This window comes from Ammospiza nelsoni, chromosome 10, assembly GCF_027579445.1.
Source record: "Ammospiza nelsoni isolate bAmmNel1 chromosome 10, bAmmNel1.pri, whole genome shotgun sequence".
NCBI lineage: Eukaryota > Metazoa > Chordata > Aves > Passeriformes > Passerellidae > Ammospiza > Ammospiza nelsoni.
In genome coordinates, this window is record NC_080642.1 from 16,625,325 (window position 1) to 16,651,364 (window position 26,040).

The 26,040-nt window shown below is 40.2% G+C and overlaps 1 protein-coding gene across 1 annotated transcript in view; it reads left to right on the forward strand.

Moving 5' to 3' along the window:
- Positions 1 to 26,040, forward strand: part of DOCK10 (dedicator of cytokinesis 10) — a 142,271-nt gene that overhangs the window by 54,452 nt on the left and 61,779 nt on the right. The window contains exons 2-8 of the mRNA XM_059479113.1: positions 933 to 1,052; positions 8,473 to 8,562; positions 16,729 to 16,811; positions 20,499 to 20,571; positions 20,883 to 21,017; positions 21,312 to 21,446; positions 25,857 to 26,040. Coding sequence (XP_059335096.1) covers positions 933 to 1,052; positions 8,473 to 8,562; positions 16,729 to 16,811; positions 20,499 to 20,571; positions 20,883 to 21,017; positions 21,312 to 21,446; positions 25,857 to 26,040 — 820 coding nt within the window. The remainder of the gene's footprint in view (positions 1 to 932; positions 1,053 to 8,472; positions 8,563 to 16,728; positions 16,812 to 20,498; positions 20,572 to 20,882; positions 21,018 to 21,311; positions 21,447 to 25,856) is intronic.

The following is a 26,040-nucleotide window of genomic DNA, read 5'->3' on the forward strand; positions in this document are numbered from 1 at the left end:
ATATCATTTTCAATAGCCCAGTGAAAGAACAATGGATAAAATACTACTTATCTAATGTCCTCTTTTGAATCAGACTAAGACAGTAAATGTTTCTGCATTTGCTTTCCATAATGTCCTTTTTCTCTCTCATCACTTTAATTTCCATCCCTTCTGGCAGTTCTCTTGCCCTTTCTCATTCACTCTTCCTGATGCTTACGTCTTTGAATTGAGCAAATGTTCTCACTCTAGTACATGACTTCATTTGTTTAATGTATTCTAGCATGTCAGGCAGGCTTCTCTTTTTCTATTTTTGGGTTGTATTTCAAGACACTGTGACTTTACTTTTTCCTGTGGTGGTTTCTTACTTTAGTGCTGTTTCAGGCAATAGTAGTTCTGCTATGATGAAACTAGTCCTGCTTTCTGACAAGAGAAGCTGTGGAGGTGGATGCCAGATAGTTTATCCCAGGAGAATAACCTTGGATTATTACCAATAAAGCAATATGGTGGCTTTCACAAGCTGCCAGCAGTTCAAAAGGTGAAATGTGTAAGACAGTGAAGAAAAAGTAGGTTTCTTATTCTGAAAGGCATTAGCTTAAAGTTCTATCTATGTTCAAACTGTGTCCATCAATTTTCCTGATGTATTTATGGAGAAAGAGAGAGAGAATTCCTGAGACTTCCAGGTGAATTGCTGTGGTGGTTTCAGTCTCTGTAATGAGCTGACAGATTGCTCTGGAGTTTTGAGGTGGAGAGTGGCTCTTACAAGTGGCCCAACTTCCTCTCTTCACTCTCATGCATGAGCTCAGATACAGCAAGCTGAGCAGAATGGAATGAAAGGAGAAGTTATTCATGCTTTGGTGTACAAAAGCAAAAATGCCACAGGTCTCAGTTTATGAAGGGGGAGGAAAGCAAATTGTGTGTAAAGAGATCACTTAATCTTTTCTTTTTTTCCACAGCAGGAAAAACCCAAACTCTTGGAGCCTTTGGATTATGAAGCTGTTATCACAGAGATCGAAAAAAATATTGGGGACAGCCAGTTCAAGGATCTGATATTATTCCCTGATGATGACTTTTCAGTAAGTACAAGGCAAATATACGTTGTTCCTTTGCCTAGGTTTGTGCTGTCCATTGATTTAATCTCCACTGCTAGAGGGAGAACCAGAAATTGTCCAAGGGCTCTCTAAGATTTCCTTAACTCATGCATAATGCCATACTTCCATCAAATTCACTTGGCTTTTGGGGTTTTTTTCCTCTACATTTACATATGCATGACTTTACTGCTCAGGATTAGATAAAGTTTGAAGCCCTGGTTGTTCCCAGATACAGATGTTCAGGAACCCACTAAACAGGTTATCTATAATGCATACTTGTCTGTTTGCTCAGCACAGTATTCGTTTGGCCAGTCTTAGAATCTCTCCATACTATTATAGTCTAATTTAGTCTAATTTAACTCCTGATCCTGTTCTGTTTGGTGTATTTGGCCACTAGATAAAGTCTCTGGTGCTGAGGAAACTCTCATGGTGGAGCACTGAGGAGCAGTGGATCCCTGACCCCACAGCCACAGAGCTGCCTGACCTCATCCTGGGTTCCCCATTGCTTGTCCTGGCAAACTGCAGATGACACTGGGAGCCTGGGGGCCAAGGCAGCTCTCCAGGGGCAGTGCTGGGAGCTCAGAGGGTGCCTGGGGAGCTGTGTTGCCAGGCTCATTGGGCACATTGCCTGCATTGAACCTCCACTTCTGCAAATCACCCCCTTTTTGTATAACATTTAGGTTTTGATGAATAGGCATTCTCTAATGCAAAGACATTTCAATTTGTGACCAGTTGTAACTGCTCTGTGAGGGCCCTTCCCATCAGCTCATGGCACTGCTGCTGTCCTAGGAGGGCAGCTTAATCTAATAGACTGCTTTGTTTGGCTAAATGGCTCTATTTCCTTGGTGGCATTAACTGAGTTAATGTGCTCATGGGATTGAGAGAAGCTAAACAGAATAGATTTCCTCATTATTGTTAATTCCTTTATCCATTTTGCACATTTGTCAATTAATGAAATTGAAACTTAGCTTTACAAAGCTGACTAGGCGTACTGTGTGCTGTCACTAGGCCCTTGAGCCCTTTGATTTAGCGTAACTGAGCTCAAGTCTATGGAGCAAATCTCAATGAAAGAAGAATCTTGTCCTACTGCTGAAGACCTCTGGCAAGCATATTTTCATATCCTTATTTTCATTTTATTTTGAGCAGTTGTTGCCTGGATTTTTAGAAGCTAGTTCTATTTTGTTTCCTCTGTGTTATGCTTTGCAGCTATTTGGCACAATCTATTTTAATTCAAGAAATAATAAAAAATAGATTAAGGCAGATGAGAGAGGTAGTTGCATGGTAGAGGTGTCTGTGCTCACAGAAGAGCAAAGGCCATGGTAGGTAGGGTCCATATCCTTGCCATGAACCTCTCTCATGTTTGTTATCTCCTGTTGAAGTCCGTGTCAGCGGCAAGAACCTCTGTCACCAGACAGGACTTCAGGACTTTTGTCCCAGGCAGGTTTTCCAGTTGCAAAGTATCTATTTACAGTCCTGGTCGCTCCTGCTGCAATATTACCTGAGCACAAAAGTCTGGGTCAGCCATTTGAGTAGAAAGAGATCCATGTCTGACTGAATTAGGAGGTGCCCAGGCTGGCTCTGAGTGGGATTTAATGTGATAATGCCCAAGGAAATGGTGGCCAGCTCTGTTTGACTCCTAATGGTTACACTTGCTGCAGACTTCGTGTCTCAGTGTTGATACAGCCCCAATTTGGGCCTATGGGTGAGCACATCCTATGGGCAAAAGCCTCTTCAGAGTAAAACCCCAACCAAAAGAGTTGGCTGAAGTAGTGAACATAGGAGAAAATTCTGCTTTTAATAATGATTTCCTATTTTTGGATCTGTCATCTTCACCACATGCGTCACTTATGGGTGAATTACTGTAGCTGTTTCATCTCAGATTTGTTTCTCTTTTTGACTTGCATTCAGAGAGAATGCTGTTATTCTCACATGACTTCTGTTGGTCATTTGCTGTTGGAATTTCAGGTTCAAAAATTTCCAACATCTTATGTGAAGTCTGTGGAACAGCAGAGAATTCTTTATATCAATCTGAGCCTAACAGACTGTATTCCTCCATTCCCTGCATCTCCACAGAAAGTGCAAGATATATACATTACAGATGCCTTTTCTGGTGTTATTCCAGTTGGGGAAAAGATATTTCACTTCTTTTGTAACCGTGCTTAATAACCCCTTAAAAAAATAAAAAATATTTGATTCACACTGGTTCCACTTCTTGTTTTCCTAGCAATTACTTCCTTATAACTCATTTCCCTGCCTAAGGTCTATTTTTCATTTCAGAAAAAGCATATCAGCTCAGCTTCATTTTTCACCTGTTCCTGGATCCCATGAACAAATTTCCCTTCTGTTGCTGTGAAATAATGGCCAGTGGAAGTGTCTGCAGCAGTACATCAGTGCAGAGCTCACACTGTACTTCTTGTTGGTAGTGGGAAGGAGCTGGTGGACTTCCTGTTGTACCTATAAAAAGCTTGGTGATGACCCTGGTAGTTTTCATCCTCACCATTGGGTTGCTGTGCTTCCTTCACCTTCTGTTCCCCAAACCTGGCCGCACTCTCCTTGACAACTGGAGCTGCTGCTGTCTGGGATTCCTATTTCTCACTTCTCCAGTGTGTTTGCCAGAAAGGAAGGCATGAAGGTGTTACACCTTCCTTCATGTTGGTCTCACTCCCACCTTTAACTTTTGACATCTTAGTGTTACCTGGATTTGTTGTCATACATCTGTACTTCTGCTCCTAAGCACTGTCATACATCCAAACGAAATACTTCCTGGATCCTTTCATAGGTATTTTTTTTTATCTTTTATTCCATCCTTTGGAAATTTACCAAACACCCAGCAGTCTCTTTTCAAATCTCCGGAATCTGAAGGCTTGCTTAAAATCACTACTGCACTTCCTTAGTGACAAGGAGTGCTGGCAGGATCAGCACTCCTTTGCTAATAGCTTTTCTTGTGTGGAGGTTTAGTAACTAAATATGTTAATACTATGTTGTTAAATATGAGTTAATTGTATGAAAAAGGTAGATTAAAGTATTTAATAGTCACTTAAATTTGTATGGTATAAAAGCACGTTAAACTATCTGGGTCATGAAAATTTGTTCCTTCTTCTCACGTATGACTTTCCTAAATCTGTTTGAAAAGCGGAACTCAGACTTTTAAAACTATTTGTATAAATATGGCTGAATGCCTGGTTTTCAACCTGCAATAGAAACAATAATTCATTGCCTAAATTTAGGACAGGTGTAAGATGGCAGAACTTGCCTGCATAATGCAAAACATTCAAGTTCAGTCTGATGTGCTCCTGACTCTTTGGGCTTCTGAAAGCCCACCTGGGAGCCCCGTTCCCTCCAAGCATCACCAAGGCCCTAGAACAGGAGGGGCTGAGTTGTGAAATTGCTGTACTTGCCATCACTGCAGGCATAATTGTTTCCAGGCTTCTTTGTTTTAGCTCTGAACAAAAGCCAAAATCTCCCTGTTGTTCAGGTTGTGAAACCTCTGCTTTCTAGATGCTGTGCAGGGACAAAAGTTGTTCATTTGGATACAGAAGTTCATAGCAGAATCAAATGCATCTGTAAGGGGAGGCAGCAAGACAAGGACACTGTCTCTTAACATGAAATGTGTGTGCCATAGGGGCAGCTGGAATGCAGGCCTTGGAGAGACCCCTTGGAAAATCCCCTGGAAACCTGAGTGTTGTTTCTAAATCAGAAGATTTACAATGGTGAAATCATGAGTTATTTCAAATAGCACATGATTTAGCTCCCACTTTCCATGTGAGTATCTGCTCATTCCTAGAGGAGCAGAAATTGAGCCCATTACTGTCACGATTATTGGGGTTATGGGTATCCTTGACATGCAAGTTTGCATGGGCTGGCAGTGCAGGACAGTGAGAGCCATCTGGGCTCCTAGGGAGGCACTCCAGCTGTAAACAGAGACAGCTAATACAGTCAGCAAAGCAAGCTGTGGGCAAAGCATAGCTGCTCACCCTGAATGTCATTCAGGGAGTGATGGGGCAAAATCTATCCTTAAATATGCTCTGTTCCTGCTTTCCTTGGTGGTGAGGTCTGTGCTGGGGCTGCAGCCTGTCAGGGAGCCCTGTACCAGAGCAGCCTCTGCACCATGGTATTTGTAAAGCATAGCTGCATCCCAGCCTTTTTTTATTTTGATGGACTATGTCATTGCCTTTTTGGTAACGTTTAGTAAATTTGTTTACTTGGATGAAAGTGGGGCTGAGCAGCTTTTCATTAGAGAGCCTGAACTTCAGCATTACCAGGGAGGAGCGTGTCAGCCAGTGTGTAGTTAGGTGTCTCTGAAGGGCAGCCTTTGCAGGAAGTAAATATCATTGTTCTTGGTGCATCTCTCTAAAGATTTAACCACTGCTAACGTGCTTTTAGACTAAAAGCTGTTCAGAATAGATTGAGACTGAAAATGCTTGAAATGGCTAATGGAATTTGAATTCCATTTTCAAATGCTAAATTCACCATGTCACTGGGAAGCAGTCACTGCCTGAAATCATTATTCCTAATCAGTGTTTGAGAAGGAGCAGTATTAACTTCTGTGCTTCACTGTAGAATGTGAATGTGGCAAGAGAAGGTGCATAGTGAAATTGCACCTTATAGCTCATCCAACACCTGAGGCCAACAGCTTGTGCAAATGAGAAAGCCTGGCAGTGCCAGAATTCATGGTTAGTTATGGGATATTTATATAAAATAAATTTAAAATAATTCAGATGAATTATAGACTTGAATGCTTTAGGCTGATACCTGCATTATTTGATTACCACAGTTTGCATGCACAAATGAGAGGGTAATTGGTCTCTAGATTGAACAAACAATTGCCATGATTGCCTAAGCATTAGAAAATTAGGCTGAATTCACAGCATATTTATAAATACTGAATTCTTTAAATAAAATCTCTGATTTTTTGGATGACTGTTTCAGAAGCACATATTCTGTTGTTGAAATTTAGTTTTCTGAATAAAGCAGTTTTGGTGAATAACACCATGCCTGATCAGCCTTTAAGAGAATTTAACTTTGAAAGTAATCAACTATGAACAGGAAGAGCCTTTGTGGCCAAACTTTTGCAGCTAAGTGGTTAAACATTACCAGTTCTCAGAAGGGAAGTTCTTTGTAGTTTTAACGCGAGTTTAAATATAACAATATGCAACATTTTCCATGTCCCAATTCTTTGTAAATAAACCTGTGATATTCTTTGTCAAAGTCTACAAAGGCAACAAGCCTGGTGTTACCTGACTTCTTAGGTTTGTAGGGCTGTGGTTCTTTTCTTTCTTTCAAGTGCAGCCTTGTTGGGAAGGACAGGGAATGTACCACGGGCAGAACAGTGGGCTTGGGTTACCTGTCGTATTCAGCTACAGTATTTTTAACAGGCTGTGTAAGGACAGGGAGGCAAATGGCCCCACTAAGGCAAATATTAGCTCTCTCAGTCAGTGTGTTCATATCGGTTGTCAAGAAGTGTTGTATTACGTAAAAAAACTGACTTGTTCAATGTCTTGCCTATAAAAAAAGATACTTGAAACTACTTTCTGTGCAATATGTGGAGCAGGAAAGTTTTGCTGTGGGCAAGCAGAACAGGTCTCTGAAGCTTGTTTACCACCATGGCAGGGTAACTGTGAGGTACAAGGTGCATTACATCTGCATGACAAGCTCCATATCAGGGGCCACGGGGGCACCCCAGGCTTTCCAGCTGTGCTCAGGGATTGTGTCTTGTCGTGACTGCTTAAAAAACTTCACTGCTTAAAATGTCACATGTGTGTGAAGTAAAAGGAATGAGGTGCCTTTCAGAGATGAGAGTACTGCTGGGAAGCCCCTAAGCAACCAAGAATTCAGACATCTATTACTAAGCATGGTCTGAAAAGTCATACTCCTCTACCTTCTGTTCCTTTTGCTCATAGACTCAATGATTGTGAAAATCACTTCATGCAGGCATTGGTGACGCAGATGGTAGAGTCCAGGAACCCACATTTCAGGAAACTGTGCTCTGTTTGTCAGAACAATGGGATTTTTTTCTCTTTCTGGTGTCTATGAGGCCCCCATCATTTTTGTGAGAGCCATGGTTTAATCATATTGTATTCTGAGCTCTCCAGATGAAGCAGAAGTTTGGGGAATCCCATGATGTTTCTGCCTGAGTGATATGTGCCTTTTTTTCATAACTACTCATGTGGAAAATGATGAAGGGAAATCAGAGTGGTTCATATAAACTCTAAGGAAAAATGCAGTCAATTATATCCAGGCACTTGTGTAGAGTTTGGGTGCTTCAATTTATGGAGAGAAAACATCACCTTTTATTCTGAGGGTGAGGCTATGGAGGAGAGCCTCCAGGGATGCAGGAGGCACTGCAAGCTGCTTCATGGAATTAGTACGTGGTGATTCTTCATACTAAACCAGTTGTATGCCTCAGGCCTTCCTCTGGAAACTGTGGGTCTTTCTGTAATGGAAGAGAAAATGTGTTTGGCAGACCAGATTTGTCTGTCATCTTGAATTACAGGGTTACTCCATTGTAACTAAGAGCATAATCTGGGCTGCTGGGCATTGATTTTGGTTGTCTTCTCTTAAGGCAGAGAAAATAAGTGGGACAGATCTGTAGGTTAATTGAAAAGACCCCAAAGTTTCCTCTTGTGAGCCCTGTGCAAAGCGGCTGCCTTGGCCAGCCCCAGGGTCAGGGTCACACAGGCACTGCTGGTGGCCCTGGCCTCTTGCTGGGAGCCAAGAGCAGCTTGGCTCCTTGTGGAGAACTTGAGGAGATCCACTTCTCTCTGTGGTTTCCTGCTCTGGGGCCTGACAAGACAGCTCAGCCAGCAGCTGCTTTCAGAAATAGGGCTTAATTTGTGGAGGCTGGAAGGGGCTGCAGGCAGTGCCAGTGTCCTGCTGCCTGTGCCCACAGGTGGGAATGTCCCTCCAAGAAGCTGCTGGTTCTCCTTCCTTTCCAGCCATGGAGCTCTCCTGTGGCCGTCGTTTTGCAGCTTCCTGGGGCCACTCTGCTCCTCTTGAGTCAAAGCTTTTCATTCTGTCTCCACATTCCTCCCCAAAAAGACATGGGGTGGAGAAGGGAATTGGAGGAAGCAAGTATCACTGTTGGATTTGGCACAAATGTCTGGGAGAGGATGTAAGGAAAATTTGACTTTTTTTTATCAGAAACCTCAGACACTGAAGGAACTTTGCTTGGAACTGTTTTATTCCCAGAAATCTACTTGAACACTGTTCTTGCTCATAATTAATGCCTTAGCTGATAGTATTGAATGGTGTGTGTGGGCAGGAGCTGGGTTGCAGTTGTTGGTATGCATGTGTGTTGGCTGCACGACAAACTGGAAAATGCAAGGTTCTTAACCTCTTCCTGAGACACAACTGCTCTTCTGTTTGGCTTTGACTAAATTGCTTTGTTTTTGTTGTTTATTGTCAGATAGACACAATTTCACTGGAAATCAGGACACTGTATCCTTCTGTACCTGAAGATGCAGAACAAAAAGCAGAAAATTTATTTGTTAGAGAGGTGAGTATCTAATTTTAAATGCAATCAAGAGTCTGGGGGAGGTTTGCTATGTTTATAATTAACATTTTTTTTCTTTTAATGTGCTTTAGGTCATTTGAATCAGTTTGAATTTTGAAGGCCAGTAGGAGGGGGGAGGGTTAACAACATGCCTGCAGTTGCCCATTATGAGATGTTTGTTTCTAGAAAAAATGCAAATGCACTGAATTAGCCTGTCATTTTGCTGTTTTCCAGCTGCATTCCCTGTAACCACTAGTCCACTGTTATTGATGTTGGTATTTTTACATCACTGCTAATGATCATGATCTGCATGTGCTCTGCACTTTGAAAATATTGATGCCTTTCCAAAAATAGATAACCAATTGGCACTGGTTTAGACTCTTAGGTGTTATTACAAGGCATGTATCTCGTTTGGAGGTGTACACATGAGGAGTAGGTGCAGTGTGAAGAGTGTTTAGGGGTTTATATTTATTGTCAGTATTTAGAGTCTGTTTGGCCTTACCATAACAGAAAGTTCAAAAAGTTCTTCCTTGACAGTTAAAGGCCCACCAGGAGTGAAAAATTGCTCTACCCTTAAAAAACCCCTACAGTTATATTGTTTCCATACCTGATTTCAGATTGTAGGAGATTTCTCATCCTGCTGCCTCAGGTATATTTCGTGTTGTCACTGGTTTTATAATTTTGAAGGACCTTAGAGGAACTGGTTGCACTGTTCAAAGGAATTTACTTTAGATGAACCCCTGAACATTCCCATCTTTCATTATGGATGTGCAAAATAGCTCACCATTTGAATTAACAAAACACGTTTATGAAACCAAATTTTTGGCCAGCTTTGAGAAAGAGTTAAATTCCAAGCACTTAGGATTAGCCCATAATGTGATGGTTCTCAGCCTTTTTTTCACAGATTGGGATTTTTCACACCTTGCTTCTAGTCTGAAAAAGTATTTCATATGTGCTATAATTGCAAGGGAAAACTGTGAGGAAAAGTCAGCCACAGACAAGCACAGGGATTAGAAACCCTTAAGTCCAAAATTAGGCAGAAAAGTAGCTGTTGAATTGTATGCAATGTGGCATTTTACAGGCTGGCCCTACTTCTTTTCAGCAGGTTTGAAAAGAGCAATAATAATTTACTGCCGGCTCAGATTGCCTGAACTTTGCCATCTTTGTTAGTCTGGCAGCAGTGTTAAAAGATAACATAGCTTGTGGAGTTATCTGCCTTCCCAGAAGCCTCACTGCCCTTTCAGCACTTTGGGGTCTGCTTTTTATTTCAAGGTTTCACAAGTTGCAAGGCCAGCACTGTGCTCATGGCTTTGCAGAGAAAGTGGAGGGTCTAAAAATGGAACACGGTGCACGGTGCCTGGGAATCGTTACAGCCGAGCACGCCAAGGGGATGCTAATGCAACCTGGTAAAACACATATTGAGTGCTATTAGCTCTCTCTGCACTGCCAGGGAGCCAAGGGCAGGGGGACAGGGGAGCAAAGCAGTGGAAAAAAGCAGTACTGATGGACTAAGGCTGTGCATGGAAGAGTAGCATGGTAAAGACCCTGTTTAAAGTAGTAATGCATATGTTCCAATTTGCCACAAAGACAAAAATTATGCATATATACACAATAAATTAAACTCTATGAAGGGGATGGTTTCCAGTCCAAAATTAGGCAAAACTGAGCACAGGGTTCTGTGAAGATCTGTGATGGCTGTCCTCCGCAGCAATTGCAGAGGTGTTCCTGCCCTAGCTGCAGCCTGTTGTGTTCATGGCAGGTGTTCAGCACTTTGGGATAGTTGCACAGGAGTGGAGTTGGTGGCCTTCATCTCTGTCTGGGAACTGTGGAAAAGCCAACTCTTCACTCACTGAAGGAGTCTTGCTTCAAATATAGCACAGTATGAGCAGTGAAGGTGTCTACCTTGACTGACTCTTGGTCACCTGGACCAAATGCCTAATTCCTGATGAGACTCTAGGGAATGTCCAGCTCCACATGCTGAAGCCATTTTGGTATCAGCTGTCTCTGACTGCTCACTGTCTCAGTAATTCAGCAAGTTGAGACAAAGACCTGGAGCAAGTTGGTGAGCTCTAAAAGAGGGGTCTGCTCTTGGAGAGAAAACCAATTTCCTTTGTATGGTGCAGTGTGAGGACATGGTGCTGAAACTGTTGAAGACCTCAGATCCATGATCTCTGGTCTCCTTCTTCTGGGTGCTTGTTGGTTTTCAAATGGCCTTGTCTACAAGACAAGGTCATTTGTTAAGGGTTGTCAGAAGTCTGTGATAATGCCTTAATATCCTGTCTGTCTCTTCCTGGCTGTGTGTTTCCCACTGGTGGCAGTAGGAAAGTAGGAAAGCTTTTCCTCCACCTGTAGCCCTCTCATTGCTGTAGCCCTTCAAGGATGAGGTTTTTTTCCCCCCCAGCCCTTACCAAAATCCGTAGAAAGACAGCTTGGGCATTTGATCAGATTTCCCTTCCTCAAGCAACCATAAACATTACTTAGAGGCACACCAAGAGGACTCAATGGCCTGGTCAGTATCAGTTTATGGATCCAAAAGAGCTGACGAGACAGATGAGGCCGATGTTGCTGAGGAAAGCTTTCAGTATCAATGGCATTTGGTGCTGTCCATCTGTAGTGGAGGGCTTCTGCCTCTGGTTCTCTATTGAGTTCTCTTAACACTGCTTTTGCATTCCTCAGGAACTCAAAACTTTCCCTGTTGTTGATATTGAAATGTTATTGCAATGGGTGAGGCAGAAGAATTGACTTTAAATAAGATGTCTGACCACCTGTGTTTTGCTGAAACTGCAAAATGAAAATCTAAAACAAAATAAAACCAAGGCAAATAAATAATCCCTTAATAAGTATTTTATGCCTGTAAAGAGAATAAATATTTTACATTTTATGATTGATTAATATCTAAGTCCCTTTATTAATTTATACCTCCTAAGTATTAGCTTTATTTTAAAGTTAATATTTGTGAATTGATTATTCCTATACCAGTAGTTGTATTAGTATATTTTCCTTCTGGATTTTTTTTCCACCTTAACTTTTCTTAGGCAGGAGCAGCCTGAGGAACTAAATCAGGTTCCAAGAAAAGATAAGTTTCCAGAAACTTTTAAAGCCATAATAAAATTGTCTTCAGTGGTTTGTTGTTTTAAGTATTCCTGACTTCCTTTATCATGCTGCTTCCTTCCAAATTCTGAATTTTCTCATTCCTCACAGAGTTTGCTGCACGTCTGCTGTATTAATGCCAGTCAGCATTGTCCTCATGGTCCACAATTTTGGCAAAAAGAAACATTCACTTTACTAGAAACAAAATTAAATTCTTCTTCCTTACAGATAATGAAAACATTTCTAATATCACCTTTCCTAAAGCTGTATCCTGAATATGCAGATCAAATGGGAATGCTTGGGATTTTCCCCACATTTCATTTGGAAATATAAGGAGATACATCACTTTGCTATTCAAAGTTACATTTAGTTTGAGGAACTTTAACTACCTAACTGTGATGTATTTAATCCCATATTGATTTGCCTCAAGTCAGCATTTTCAGGAAGAATGCAGGCATGGGCACACAAATACATCTTATTTGTGTGTGTGTATCTATAGGAATAAAATTCTAGTTATATGTAAAGAAAAATGCAGAAAGTAAATAAATATTAATTGTCAGCTCTCCTTTAAGAAATGAGTTTAAGTCAGGTGATCCTGCCACAAAAAAAGGTGCTATGTGGATGAGTTTTACAAAACATGTTTGCAGAGAGGGGCTGTCCCCATGAAGGAGGAGAGGTGTAGGAGCTGTGCAGGGGCAGAAGGAGGGATCTTCCTGTGTGAGAAAGAAATGAAAATGAAACAACAGTGTAGGAAAATTGCAATTTTATTCAGTGAATGATGTAGTTAATTTTGTCTGTGATAATACAGTGTTCATGTGGGTGTCTCTGAACTTTCCTGTTGAGGTTTTCTAGATACACAAGAGGGAGTTGTCACTTGTAGTAAGCTTACAAAACCCTTGCTACTCATCTGAGGGAGTTTTTATTTGAGGTATTGCAGGCTGGGTTTTTACAGGATCTGTAAGTAATTATGAAACATGGGTTTTATTAATCACAATGTGAAAAAGCCACAGCCTCCTGTATAACTCCTGAAAATGGTGGTGTGCCCATAGTGTTGATTTCAGAGCCTTTTTGATTTGCAGACCAATCTGCATTGTTCTTACCTTTTTCCCAGACTAAAATGGGAACTCCTGTTGACAATGACACTCAGAGAGTTTTGCCATTCATCACAGTGTAATTTTCCCCGTCTTCAAAATCTAAGTTCTTTTAGTGCACGAAAGAGCTGTAGTGTCAGGGCTAGACATAGATTATTAAAGGATAGTGAGTATTTTGATAGCACAGAAGATAAATACTTGTTAAAATGTTTGATACTTTAAAACAATAGTGTGTTTCAATGTTTTGGCTTGTTACTTGCCTGTGTCACTGGACCTTGTGTGAACTCTTATTTTGGGAACAGTGTTGAGAGCTCAGAATGAAGGTCCAGGTTGGCAGCAGCCGCTGGTGATGCTGCCATGCTCACTGGGCTGGATTTCACTCAGGGTGATCTCAGCTCCTTCCACCTCCCAAATCCCCACACATTTCCTTCCTTTGGTGTTGCTGCTGAGGTCAGAGGATGGAGGGGAGGCTCTGTGAGCAGGGCTGTGCACGTCATGGCAGAGCACGGAGCCACCTCTGCAGCTTCCTCTGCAGCGCCACGGCCGCAGCCAGCTCTGAACATCCTGGCTCTCTGTCCCAGGCTCCTGCACGGGCCTGCCCTGCCCTGTTGCACCTCAGGAACAGCCACTCTGCCAGGCTGGGGGACAGAGTTTCCCTGTGCATGCAGTTCCTCTTGTTCCACTAATGACTTTCATTGTACGTCCATCTCTATTTCTGAAGGCCACACACTAGTGCTGTCTCAGAGAGGATATGAGCAGGGAAGTTGTTTCCTTTTTGTTTCCCTCACTTCCCCCTTTTTTTTTTTTTTTTTTTCTTTTTGTTTATTTGGGGGTTTTTGTGAATTGGCTGGTTGGGTTTTTTTTTTCCCTTCCAAAAGGTTCCTTTCCATTGCTGGGTAAATCTTAAATGTCTTTTTCACAGTGGTAGCCATCATGCTGTCATCACCAGAACCAGAGATAAGAAGTTACAAGTGGAAAAAGTCTGCAGGATTGTCTGTCCCTGCAAGGAAAAATTAGGCCATCTGGATAAAAAGAAAAAAAAATATTAAAAAAACAAAGGAAAGACCTTAGTTTGATAGGGCCCCTGGGAATGGGCTGTGCTGCCTGCCTGGTTAACAGAGCAGCAGAAAGTTCATGCAAACATGTGCCAAGCCTCCCACATCCCAAAACTTCCATTTCTCCATCTATATTTTTCCTCCCCCACAGTTCACTTGAGCTCAACAGCCCCTGCATTGGTGCCTCTGTTCTTTGCCAGGATTTATCCAGCTCTAGCCTCTTCTTGAAATCTCTGCCTCTATAAAGGTTTTACTTGCTCCTCAAATCAGGTTTGCAGGTATTGTTCCTCATTGCTAAAACTTAATTTCCAGTAGTAATTTCCAATGTTAAAAATCAATCTAAGTCAGTACAGTAAGCAGAAGTATTTAATTTTCAGTTGGGATATTCTGAAGAGAGAATCTTTTTTTGGAGTTACTATTTAAGTTAGCTCTAGTTTCCCCACAGAAGCTAGCTCAGAACAGTGGTAGCTGTTGCACTGGGTTGGCTTGTCTTCTGTGAATTTATTGAGTGATACTTGAATGTGCTGCTTTGTCCCCTTTGATTTTTATTTTGATTAGCTATTTCTTGGAGGAGCACAATAAACCTTTATAGTTACAAGCTAAAAAACTGTGGCCTGCTTTATATGTTATTCACAACTGCTTTTTTGAACACACCAGCCTATAACGTTTGCAATAAAAGCTGACATTGAGAGCTCTCTGTGGGCTTTAAATGCATCTGTTAAATAAAATACTTAGCAATGAAAGTACCACAGGGGAAAAGTGCTCCTTTCTGTAGAAGGTTCCCTTGGTTTACATTTGCCAGAGAGAAGGGGAGTGATGTGTGAATTGGAGGTTCTGGGCTCACCCTCACAATGCTTTGTGAGCTTCTCCTTGGCTTGTGTAGAATAGAGAATATGTGTCTCTTGTAAGATATTCTTATAGCCTAGGTGACTGTCACACACATTTAACACAAATACAAGAGTGACCAAGTTGTTTTATGAAGAACCATAAAACAGAAAGTTGGGTGTGAGGTGTTTTTTTTAATTATCTCTACATTTATAGGCCAAGTGCAATCAGTGCTTGAATGGTTTTCAGGGATAGCTTTGAACCTGACCCTGGCAAGTGCAGGGAGAGTCAGTTATAATGTTGGAATATTATCCTCATTCTTGGAGAATATGGCATTGTATTGTCTAATGGTCTCACTTTATTCTGCATCCTGTAAAATAATGAGGTCTTGTGTCAGATGAGAAGGTAGATAGTGGATCCACCTGGAATGTGTTTACTGCCTTTGGTTGTGCTGAACTGCCGGGGAGGGAATTGCCTGTAAATGTGCACCCACTTCCTGGCCACCTTTCCACACTCTAAACCAAATAGAGCTGTCACAGAAGACTCTGAATACAAAGAAGATTACTTCCTAAAATCATTTATGGCTACATACTCTGCCTATTTTGCACAAGATTTAGGAAAAGATATCTGTTTAGCCAGTGCTGAGTAATCTAGACAGCCCATCTGAGGTTTGCTCCAGCAGCCTGATAATCCCCTCTCTGTCCCTCTGAGGCAGAGAGCCCTGCAAGCAGTGACTCCCATGGGCGCTTCAGAAGGAGCTGGGAATGAAGAGAGGGAATACTCCCCATTGAAGCAGTCAACCTTTTTATACTAGTTTATAATTGTCCTTTTAGTCTCTTTCCTTCTACTTTCCCTGCACAGTTTTTGTTATTTAGGCACCTTTGATCCATCTGTTTTTCCATTCTGTTTGACTTCTGGAGTCTCATGCCTTTCTGTGAAACTGTCTTTACTGTTCCCACCTCAGATTCCTTTCAGTCCTGCTGCTTCTTCCTCTACTGTAAATCCCCATTCTTTTCCTTCCTGATGTGCCTCCTTTTCCCTGTGGTCTTGGGCAGCAGCCTCTACTGTTGGGTTCTGGGCTTGATCCCTCTCTTTCTTCCTTTCCATCTCAGGTGGGCTGGCACAAATCTTCAGGTGGAGTGTGTGGAGAAAACAATACAATACTGTGGTGAAATCTTCAGCATCCTGTACAAATACCAGTTTGCAATTTACACTCTGTATGAAGAATCACTGGAAATTGACACAGTGTCATTTTTCTTGTAGATGTGCACCTTAGCAATAACTGTACATATTTCATGCATCTTGTTGCCTTTCAAAATGTCATGTTGTATTTAACTGTATTGATAAAAGTTCTGCATCAAATAAATTGCCCAGATATTCTGGTCTATTTGACAGCACAGCCAAGCCCTTATGTGTAGTTCAGGTTTGGCTTCCTTATTTAAGGGAGATTGATGTATTAAGAACAATTTTCAAAGGTGGATGCAAAACCAGCAAGAAAATTTTTAGACAGCAAAAACTGCATGATGGCATGACTGAGCAAATTCAGTGTGGAAGGGAAAATGAGACTGGTGAAAAATTATAATCCTTTTAATATATTCCTGAATGTGATTAAGAGGTTAAAGATCAATACTAAGGACAGAATAAGAAGTAGAGCACTTGTGCTGCAACAGGGGAGAATAAAAGAGTGAGGCAAATGTATTTACAGTGGAAGGTTTAGATAATGAAACAGGATGCAAACAAAAAATAGGTAATCAATGTCCATGGAGGAAGTCAGGCCTAAACTAGATCGTGTCTTTTGAGGCAGTAACTATATAATTTAATGATGCTTCCTAGAAAGCAGATGAGAATCAGTAAAGCATGTTAAATTGCTATCAGCTCCCTACTCCATCTTGTGTGATTCAGTGCATTTGATTTTAAAGGGAAATTGTGCTTCAAAGTATGGAAACATATGACTCTGGCTTTCCTTTAAGAACTGAGCACTTAGTTCTAAAAGAGAAGACTATGTTCTCTAGCATGTGGGCTGCCCAGAACTTTGTCAGTTTTTTTGCCTTCTTGAGTCTAAACCCTTGCAGTAATTCCATGTTATTGTTTGTGTTTCTTCTGTTTAGGCTTGTAAATACTACAGTTCCCACTGGCATGTTGTGAACTACAAATATGAATCCTATTCAGAAGACTTTCGACACTTACCACAGTAAGAGCTCACCTAAGTTCCCTTTTTTTATTATTTTTTCCCCTTAAGCTTGTGTTATTTGCTAAGCTTTGTCCATATTTGCATTTTCCTTTGTCTTCTAAGCTGTGCTTGTTTTACCGTATTTTTGGTGCGTTGCATTTTTAAAAAGGGGAAGCAAAGGTCCTTCAGAAAAGTTCAAGACTCTGCAGAATTCACTGGTATCAACAAACTCCATTAGTGCTGATTCAAATCCTTACAAGTGTATTTGCGTTTTCAGAGCACAGTTGATACAGGAGAAGTGGCTTTTCCTTAATAATGCATAAATGTCACTCACCTTTCACTGGGATTCGTTCTCCTTTTAGTTCCCCTGAGGAACAGAGAGTAGGATTTCAGTGCTTTATGGCTGCATTGTACAGCAGAGATGGGTGCACTGATGGTACAAGGCAGTGAAGTGTGCCAGTGTCAGGGCAAGGGGCATTTCTCCTGTGCTTGGAGGCACTCGAACATGAAAATCACTGGACAAGTGCTGGGAGGAGCAGGAACAAGTTCCTTGACTTGAGTGGAAAGAAACAAAGAATCTGGTCTCATTCCTACATGCATGAGTTTCTACCCATACTCTTGTTTCTGGAAGGTTTGTGTCCTGCCCCTGAGGAAGGTTTTAGAGAGTAGTTACCAAAATCACCAAGTGCCAGAATGAACTGTTTTACTGCTTTCTTTCATGGAGTTTATGTCATTAAAATTAACTGTATGAAAAAGCTTTTTACCTGCGCATAAGACAGGAATGCATGAGTGCTCCAAGCTTGGGTTGGATGGAAACCAGTACTAACTTCATTGCTGCAAGAACTGAAAAAACTCATAAAATTGAATCTTATGGCCCAGTTAGATGCTGTGTTCAGAAGGTTTTGCACTGCAAACCTTCCTTTAGACCTGTATTTGCTCTTGTAGGTTGGCATTTTTATGAACAGCATACATGGTAGTACAAAAGGCCATTAAGAGCAGTTTTGCTTATCAGAGATTATGAAAACACCCTTTCTTAAATACCCAGCCTTCTGATTGGTTTAGAAAATTAATGCATTTAGTGCTCAAGAAAAATGGTTGTAGCACAGCACTTTTCCATTTAACCTTAAATGTCTTCACTCTTATGAAATATGCATGGGACAGATGTGGGTGCATTACTATGCACAAAAGTACATTTTAGCTGATTACATACATCCCCTTCTGCAAAGGATATTTTAGTGTGGTGCTTAATGGGATTTGCTTTCATGGGTTCATGCTCCAGGGGTACCAGGGGTGTCTTACATCTTACTTTTTCCCCCTGCTAGCACATACATTGTACAGATGATTATACTGACACCAGATCTTGTGTCTTGTATCTCTTAGGGAAGGTTTGGGTGCCACACTTGTTGATATTTCAGATACAAAGTTATAGCAGGGCTTGTCTGCATTTTGTTTGCTGGAAACCTCCATGGCTTTTGAGCTTAATATACCTCTAACAGATCTGGTTTCAGATCCACCTCATTACATATTGTTTCCCACCTTTTCTGCCTTGATTTACATGTGTATGTTACAAAGTTTGATGTTTCAGACTATTTTTCAAGAAAAATAAAGAGACTTGATATGTTCTGGTCACTATACTGTACCTCACTGTTGATAGTTCTGGATCTCTTTACCACTTTTTAGTGGTTTTTGTTTGATTTGAGGAAACCTGCTGTCATACTTTCAGAAATCTGAACATATTCTTGTATCAACGCCCTTATAGGAAATAATTGTATTGGGGAGCACTGGATGAGTGTTAAGTGTTTAGCTTTACATTGTGGGAAAGGAATATCATTTACAATACCAGTTATAACTGTGGCTGAAGTAATTCCCTTCACTGAGGGTGTGCTGAACTTCCCTGTGGGATTTTCCATGCATAAACAAGCATATTGGGACTCAGCAGTGCTGAAGGACCTCATGTGCTTGAGGCTGTGCCGGGTCACGCGCTCGTGCAACACCTCGAGTAATGGCTGCGTGGTGTAGCAGATTTTTGCCAGAGTTGTTTTTTCTGGATGCTGCCCCTTTCTGATTGGCAGCAGCTGCTGTGTGATGCTGAGGGCAGGCAGTGAGTGCTCAGCATGTCCTCTGCAGCCCTGCTGTGGCGCCAGGACAGAGCTCAGCGCCGTGTGCATGACAGGATCAAAATATTTAGCAATTGCTTTGGTTTTTCTCTGAGTGTGTTCCTCCTTGGAGGTTTTTCTCAGCTCTTTCTAACCCCTTAAATTCCTCTCTGTGAGCTCTCACTACCTCTTTTATACCATGTTTTATGCTGTGTACCAGTGTGTTCTTGCTTTTTGAGCAAGTGGATGGGTGGGAAAAGATTAGGGGTTGCTTAGTGTGTGCTGTGCTGACTGCCTGGGAACAGAAAGAGTCATTAGCAAAATTTTTGTTGCTGTTTATAGGAAACCTGGAACACTTGACAGATATTTCAGATCTGGTACCTCTTTTTTGTAAAAGAATTTTTAACAGCTGCCCTTGGTTGCATTGGAAAACCCTCAATGGGTTTCCATCACAAATATCCTGATTATTAAAACTTTACAGATATCAAAAATGCCATTAGATTGTAAATGTTGTTTTATTCAAAACATTGATCCATTTTTTGCAGTAAATAAACTGCAAAACTGGAACAAACCAAAGAAGGAATGAAACACTGTTGTGTTCTCTGTGCACTTGTGATGATACGGGCACTTCATGGGAACACTGGTTTTGAAATGGAGAAAATGAAAGGAGATAGGTATTGCTCATTACTCTGATCTTCCTTATCTGTAATTTATGTATGAATGAATAAAAATGAAAAAGGTCAAAGTTATCTTTTCTTTTTTTTAATTTTTTTTTACTCTGGAGAAGTCAGTCGTCCTAACATAACCGCTTTTAGCATGAAAACTTTTTTAGGTTTTCATATCACAACTGAAGGTTTTCAAGATGAGGTTTTTAATTTTTAGGAACTTGAACACAGTACTGGAATTTTTCAGGGCACTGAAAAATCTATATTTTTCCATTTAAAAATACCCTTGAATTTTTTTTTGTGAGTATTTGGCTGTTACTGTTTAATTCTGCAATATGAGAAGTACTCTGGGCCTAAGTACAATTATTTATATGCTTAAAATTAAGCAAATGCTTATGCTTAAGTGCCTTGCTTTTTCATGTTCAGTTGTGGATCTGAGTATACAGTATAAGGAACTTAAATGGCATCACATCGAAAAGACATCTGTGTATTGTGAAAAATTGCCTGAAGGTTGTGCTCATCATATTGAATAGAAAAAAAACCTTGAAATCATGAAGTGATAGAGAAGTTTTAAGATGAAATTTCTAATGGTCTTGGTTAAGAATTCTACTGAAGAGCTCAGTCTCCTTCCTTTGCCAGCCTTGAATGGGATCTCTCTTTGGAAATTGGGGTTTGTTGCCTGTTGTGGTGGAAGAGCTGCAAAGAGACCAAAAACTGATATTTTGTCATTTGTATAGAATTGTTACAGCTTCAGAGTCTTGGGAAAAACGTGGCTTAGGAAAAAAAGTATTTTAAAACTGTCATGGTTTTAAAGAAGACAATGGGATCACAGCAAAAGGTGTACTGGCATAGCCATGGTGGCTCAGTATGGTTACCTTCCTGAAATAATAGGTGCATTATTTGTTTTTAATAAATAAATAAACAAATACATTTTTCCCCCCTGCCAGATGTGAATGTAGACCAGAGAAACTACCATCACATTCCTTTGAAATTGATCATGAAGATGTGGATAAGGATGAAGTATGTATTCTGGTTTTGGCATGGGTTGTTTTTTCTACTGGGAAAAGTTATTTATTACTTTAATATCAAATAGAGTTATAATGGAGGCTCATTATCTCCTATAAAATATTTCATACTTTAAATAGCTCTGAAATTAGTGGAACAGCTTTGTCTCATGTCATCCCATGTATAGGACGGCTATTAATAATGTCTCATTTCAAAAGGAATGAAAGGATGATTATTTATTATCAAGCAGATTTTCACACATTACAGTTTTTGTCTTGAAATTCAGAAAACAGGTCTGTGCAAGTTTAACCTTGTCTCCCCTATAGGACACAACATCCCACTCATCATCTAAAGGTGGTGGTGGTGGTGGAGGAGGAGGATTGGCAGCAGGAGTTTACAAGTCTGGATGGCTTTATAAAGGGAATTTCAACAGCACTGTCAACAACAGCATTACTGTTCGGGTAAGGAAACAACATTATTCTTTCTTTATTCCATTTGTATTTATTTTCCCCACAGAGGCACACTTTTTGCCATTGTCACTTTGCTGTTTATATCTCAGGGTTGATTACATTGTTTATATCTCAGGTTTGATTACATTACTTTAAATGATAATAAAGTAATAATTCATTTGTCTGGAGAATAGTGATTGAAATGCAGTCAGGAGTTACCTGTTATTTAAACCCTGTGAATAAAGTACCAGTGAAAATAATTTGCAGTACAACAATTTTCATGCTTCTTCTTTCCCACCCCTGCAGTCATTCAAAAAGCGCTACTTCCAGCTGACCCAGTTGTCAGATAACTCATATATTATGAATTTTTATAAAGATGAAAAAATATCAAAGGAGCCAAAGGGATGTATTTTTTTGGATTCTTGTACAGGAGTTGTACAGGTAAGTTCCAGTTTATTTCATTGCAGTGTTTTGGGTGTAGAATGCATTTAAAAAGGCAAGGACAAGAACATGTTCATTAGCAGAATAATGGTCTCATTAGCAGTTTCAGGAAATGAAAGCACCAATGGTTTTGCTCTTTAATTTGCTGCAGACTGACAAGTTACAAAAAAGCACAGCTGAATTATGGTATCAGATCATGCACACACTTTGTCCATGGCAAACATGAGAAAAACATACTGTGAAATATTTGGGAGGGGGTTTCTCTGAAATTATTTTCTGACATGTCAGATTTTACCTCATGCTTACTAAGAGCATGCTTGCTTGTTGTGGGGTAGAGATTCAGGTTACAAAGCACTGCCTGTAGGGCAAGTGTGAAATTAGTCTTGTATCCTGAGCCTCCTTGAAGGTCATCACTTTTGGATATGATAGTGTGTCTTAATGGCATCAGGTAGGACAGAACCTTATTGTTTGTTATCCAGAAATGTCTAAATCAATCTTTTTTTTCTTATTGTTACCCTTAGGCTGTGTTCTTAGCTTTTTTCTCCTATCTTGTTCTTCCTTTCCTCTCATTCTAATAATATATTTCTCTTTTTTCTTTTACTTCATTCTAAACCAAGATGTTACCTTGAATGGTATGTGACTATTGCCTGATCTAGCCCAATGTGTCAGTAAATAAGGAGAAATACCTTTTATTTAATCCATACTTTACAACTTAACCAGTAAAGATTGGTAACAGTACTGGGCAGGCTGATTTGAGGATTGCTTTGAAAGAAACCTTCAGGTAACCCAAGAGAAGGCCTCTAATAAACAAGAGATTTTCTTGGTTGTGATGTCCCTCCTTTACCTCTCAACCCCTTTGGAGCAAGAAAAGTGATCATTTCCCAGTGATTCACCTGGGAACAATATTTGCTGGCAGTCCCCAGCTCTGTGGGCAGTGGCCATTGTCCCAGTGCTGTTCAGAAGGGTGTTTGTTTTTCCAAACAGGGGTGGGAGAGGATGCAGATAAGCTTGTAGGACATTGATGTTTGCCATTGTCACTGCATTGGCTTGAAGAGACCCTCACAGGTAGCCTGGAAGTGTAGCAGAAGCCATGGAGGAGATTCTTAGAGAGAAATCGTGGTGAGAAATTGCTGCTGGCTCCTGCCTGTAGCAGGGGCTTTCTGTAAGCTGGGTCTCAGCCAGAGCTCAGCCCTGTAGGGTCTTGTTGTGCACATATTTAATGCTGCCCCATAGGGTGCCCTTTCTGCTATGCTGTTTTTCATGACACTCCAGGATAGCAAAAATATCTTGACTGCAACATTTCTGCCCTTTTTTACTAACTTCTGACGAAAAAAAAACCTCAAGAAACCTTTGAAATCCTCCTCCCCCTGAACCTTTGATAGCTGCTTTCTAAACCTACACCGTTCCTCCAGATTGTCCCACACTGGTTGAACATGAGTTCTTCTCTTGCCTGCCCCCAAATTCAAATTTCTGTGATAGGTTTGATTGACATTTAGCATGGGACTCTCAAATTTGAACTAGCTTCACTAGCAAGAAGTTAGACTCTTAGCCAAGGGTGTACTAGGGTGAATGCCATCAGCTGGCCAGGTCTGTGATGGACTTGGAATCGTAGGGCTGAGAAACAAAACCTGGCTTAGAGCTGCCATAAACAGGGAGGCCAAAGAATGTGGAGAAAGAGTTGAGTAAAACTGAATTTTTAGTGAAAAAATGTGATATCTACATTGTGATTTAATGAGTTTTAATACTACTATAAATTGTTTTAAGTCTCTGTGAATGACTTTGAGCTCCTGTTTGCTTGAGATAGAATATCAAAATTGTAGTAAAAATCCCAGAGAAATCATCTCCAGATAAAATACAAAATGCTTCCAAAACAATCCGTTCGTTTGGAAGAATGACCCTGCAGGCATTAGACTTAGCCTGATGTTTCATTTATAGCTCATTCATAGTCTCTTTTTTGAATCTTGTATTACTTGTTTCTGGAAGAAATTTTTTGAACTTGAAATTAATTGTTGAAGATTAGAAGTTAAGGTCCATATGCCATATGGAAGGAGTTTTATAGAGGAGCAAACTGAGAAATGGTACATTGTTGGTTTTGGGTTGTTTTTTGGGTTTTTTTTGTTTTTTTTTAACTGATGAGGAAGGTAAAATGGTTGACCTTAGATTTGAAACAAAGACTTTGCTGTAGATATCATCTGCTTGCCAGAAGTCTGAAGTGCAGATGGAAAAGTGGATATTGAAGTTTTCCTGCCCTGCCTGATGTTTTTAAGGTTCAGCATGCAAAATATATTACTGTATTAGATAATGTCTGATAGTCTTTCAGTACCTGATTTAAAGATCTTGGCCTTGTCATAAAGGGAAAGCTATAAAATAGAAAATAAACCCATTAATTTTAAATGCTTTTGTCTTATCTGAAGTAAAATTGAAACAGAGTATTCTTCTTTATAGATTGTGCATAAACTGGTGTACATAATTTACTTTACAAGTAATCTGGCTTTAAAAGTTTTAAATGGCCATTACCTAAGATCCTTGGCATAGTTTTGTTTAACTTCTAGCTCTTGGTCAAGCCCTTCTATGATTTTATATATATATGTTATGATTTTTTATATATGTAACAGGTTTTAGTGAAGTTTTACTCCTTGTTTTACATTATTTGAATGTATGGTTGGAGGAGAGGAGTAATTTCAGGATCTGGATAAATACTGAACACCCAAGAACCAATTTCTACAAAACCCAAGCTTGTTCTTACTCTGCACTTGATGAATTAAAATCTATAACCCTGAAAGAGTATTCACCTCTATAAAGTACTTGAGAGGAAAATTATTTCCTATCAAGAGAATTTCCAGTAGCAGAACTGAAAAATAGCACACGTGCACACATATGCACACAGACAATCCCAAGTCAGTTTGAAAAGCCAAGATTTGTCTGACCCCCTTGACCCAAGTAGCTCCAGAAGAAGTAGTTCAGTCTTAAGTGATTCTTGATCTGGGTCATGACATGTAAAATAAGAACTGGAGCAAGTGATTAGCAACAGATTGGGTAGGAATCTTCTAAATCATCTCTGCTGCTGGAAAAAAATGTTCATGGAACTTGCTTCTCAGTGTCCTGGGTTCTCATCCTCCTCTGCTAATCAGGATCAGATTTTACCTCTGTTCCTCCTAAATAAAAGTATCACTATCATCTTACCATCTGGCTTAGAAACCTCTTAATTACTTAACATATAGAACTATGCAGAAAAATACTTCCAGTATGCAGAAATAGAGGAGACCACTGTGATGTTATTTGAGACTGTTAAGGAAGAAAAAATAGAGTGAAATGACCAGTTATGGGGTGGATGATTTTTTTTTTTCATTTGTCAGCATCACTCTAAGGTTAAATCTGTCAATAAAGTGATGGCAATATTCTGGAATATTGAAATCCAAATGGTGGCACTGATGTCCACCATCAGTCAGCTTTAAAAGTTCAGTGTAACAATAGGGGGTGGAATGCATTACTGTTCTCTCAGATATAAGCAAAGAGGAGAGAAAATTGATGCAACTGCTTCCTTAGGACTAAGAGATATGTGCCTCACTAATTGGCTAAATTTGAGAAATGAAGCACATTATGTTAGATCCCATCAGTTTATTTGATTTTATTGAGCTGTTTCAGTAGCTAAGTACCTGTTAATTCTTATGACAGAAATGGATAGAATTATCATCTCCTGCAGGTAAAATTGGTGACAGAGAACAGCTCTCAGGACTCAGTCTATTCCCAGTACACTGGGCATTTGTTCTTATTTTGTGCTGGAAAAGGATAGCATTACAATGACTGACCAGCACTGTACCTCACCTTTGCCTTTTGTGAAAAATTGTTAAAATCCCCTAAGTTGTTTTTAAAATCTGTCTAAGAAAAAAAATAGCTGTGGGAAGTACTCATTATAATAGTTACTGCGCAGGAATTTGTCCTGTTGCAATCTTCTGGAAAGTCCTATTCCCTCTCTCCCCCAAATATTTATATGACTTAGCAATACTTTGATTTATCTTTTGGGTGTCTGATGGGCTGGTCAAGTGTAAGAACTTTTTTTTAGAGCTGTTCTCTCCAGACCACTCCAACTCACCTAGCAGTGCTGCATTTTGTGACATGGGGTTCTTTATTGTTCCACATGGGAGGTATTCCCTTCTGAACTATTGTCCATCTTAGATTTCTGTGGCTAAATATAGGACATATGTCTGGCCACAGAAGCTCTTAAATGCACAAATTGACAGAAATTTGTGTTAGTATCACACTATTTGAATTTTCTCTAAAGCCACTGAAGTTTGCTGAAATGTGATTTTTAAGGAGTGGCCATATACAAGTCCATAAGATGGATGCCTTTTTCAGTACCTTTTTGTATTAGTTATAGTGTTTGTTTTTATTTTCCTTTTGTTCCAACAGAATAACAGGCTTAGGAAACATGCCTTTGAGCTGAAAATGAATGACCTCACATACTTTGTGCTGGCAGCTGAAAATGAGCAGGATATGGATGACTGGATTTCTACTCTCAACAAAATCCTGCAAATAAATCCAGAGGGAACCATTCAGGAGAGGAAGAGTGCAGATCTCACTGATCTGAGACTTG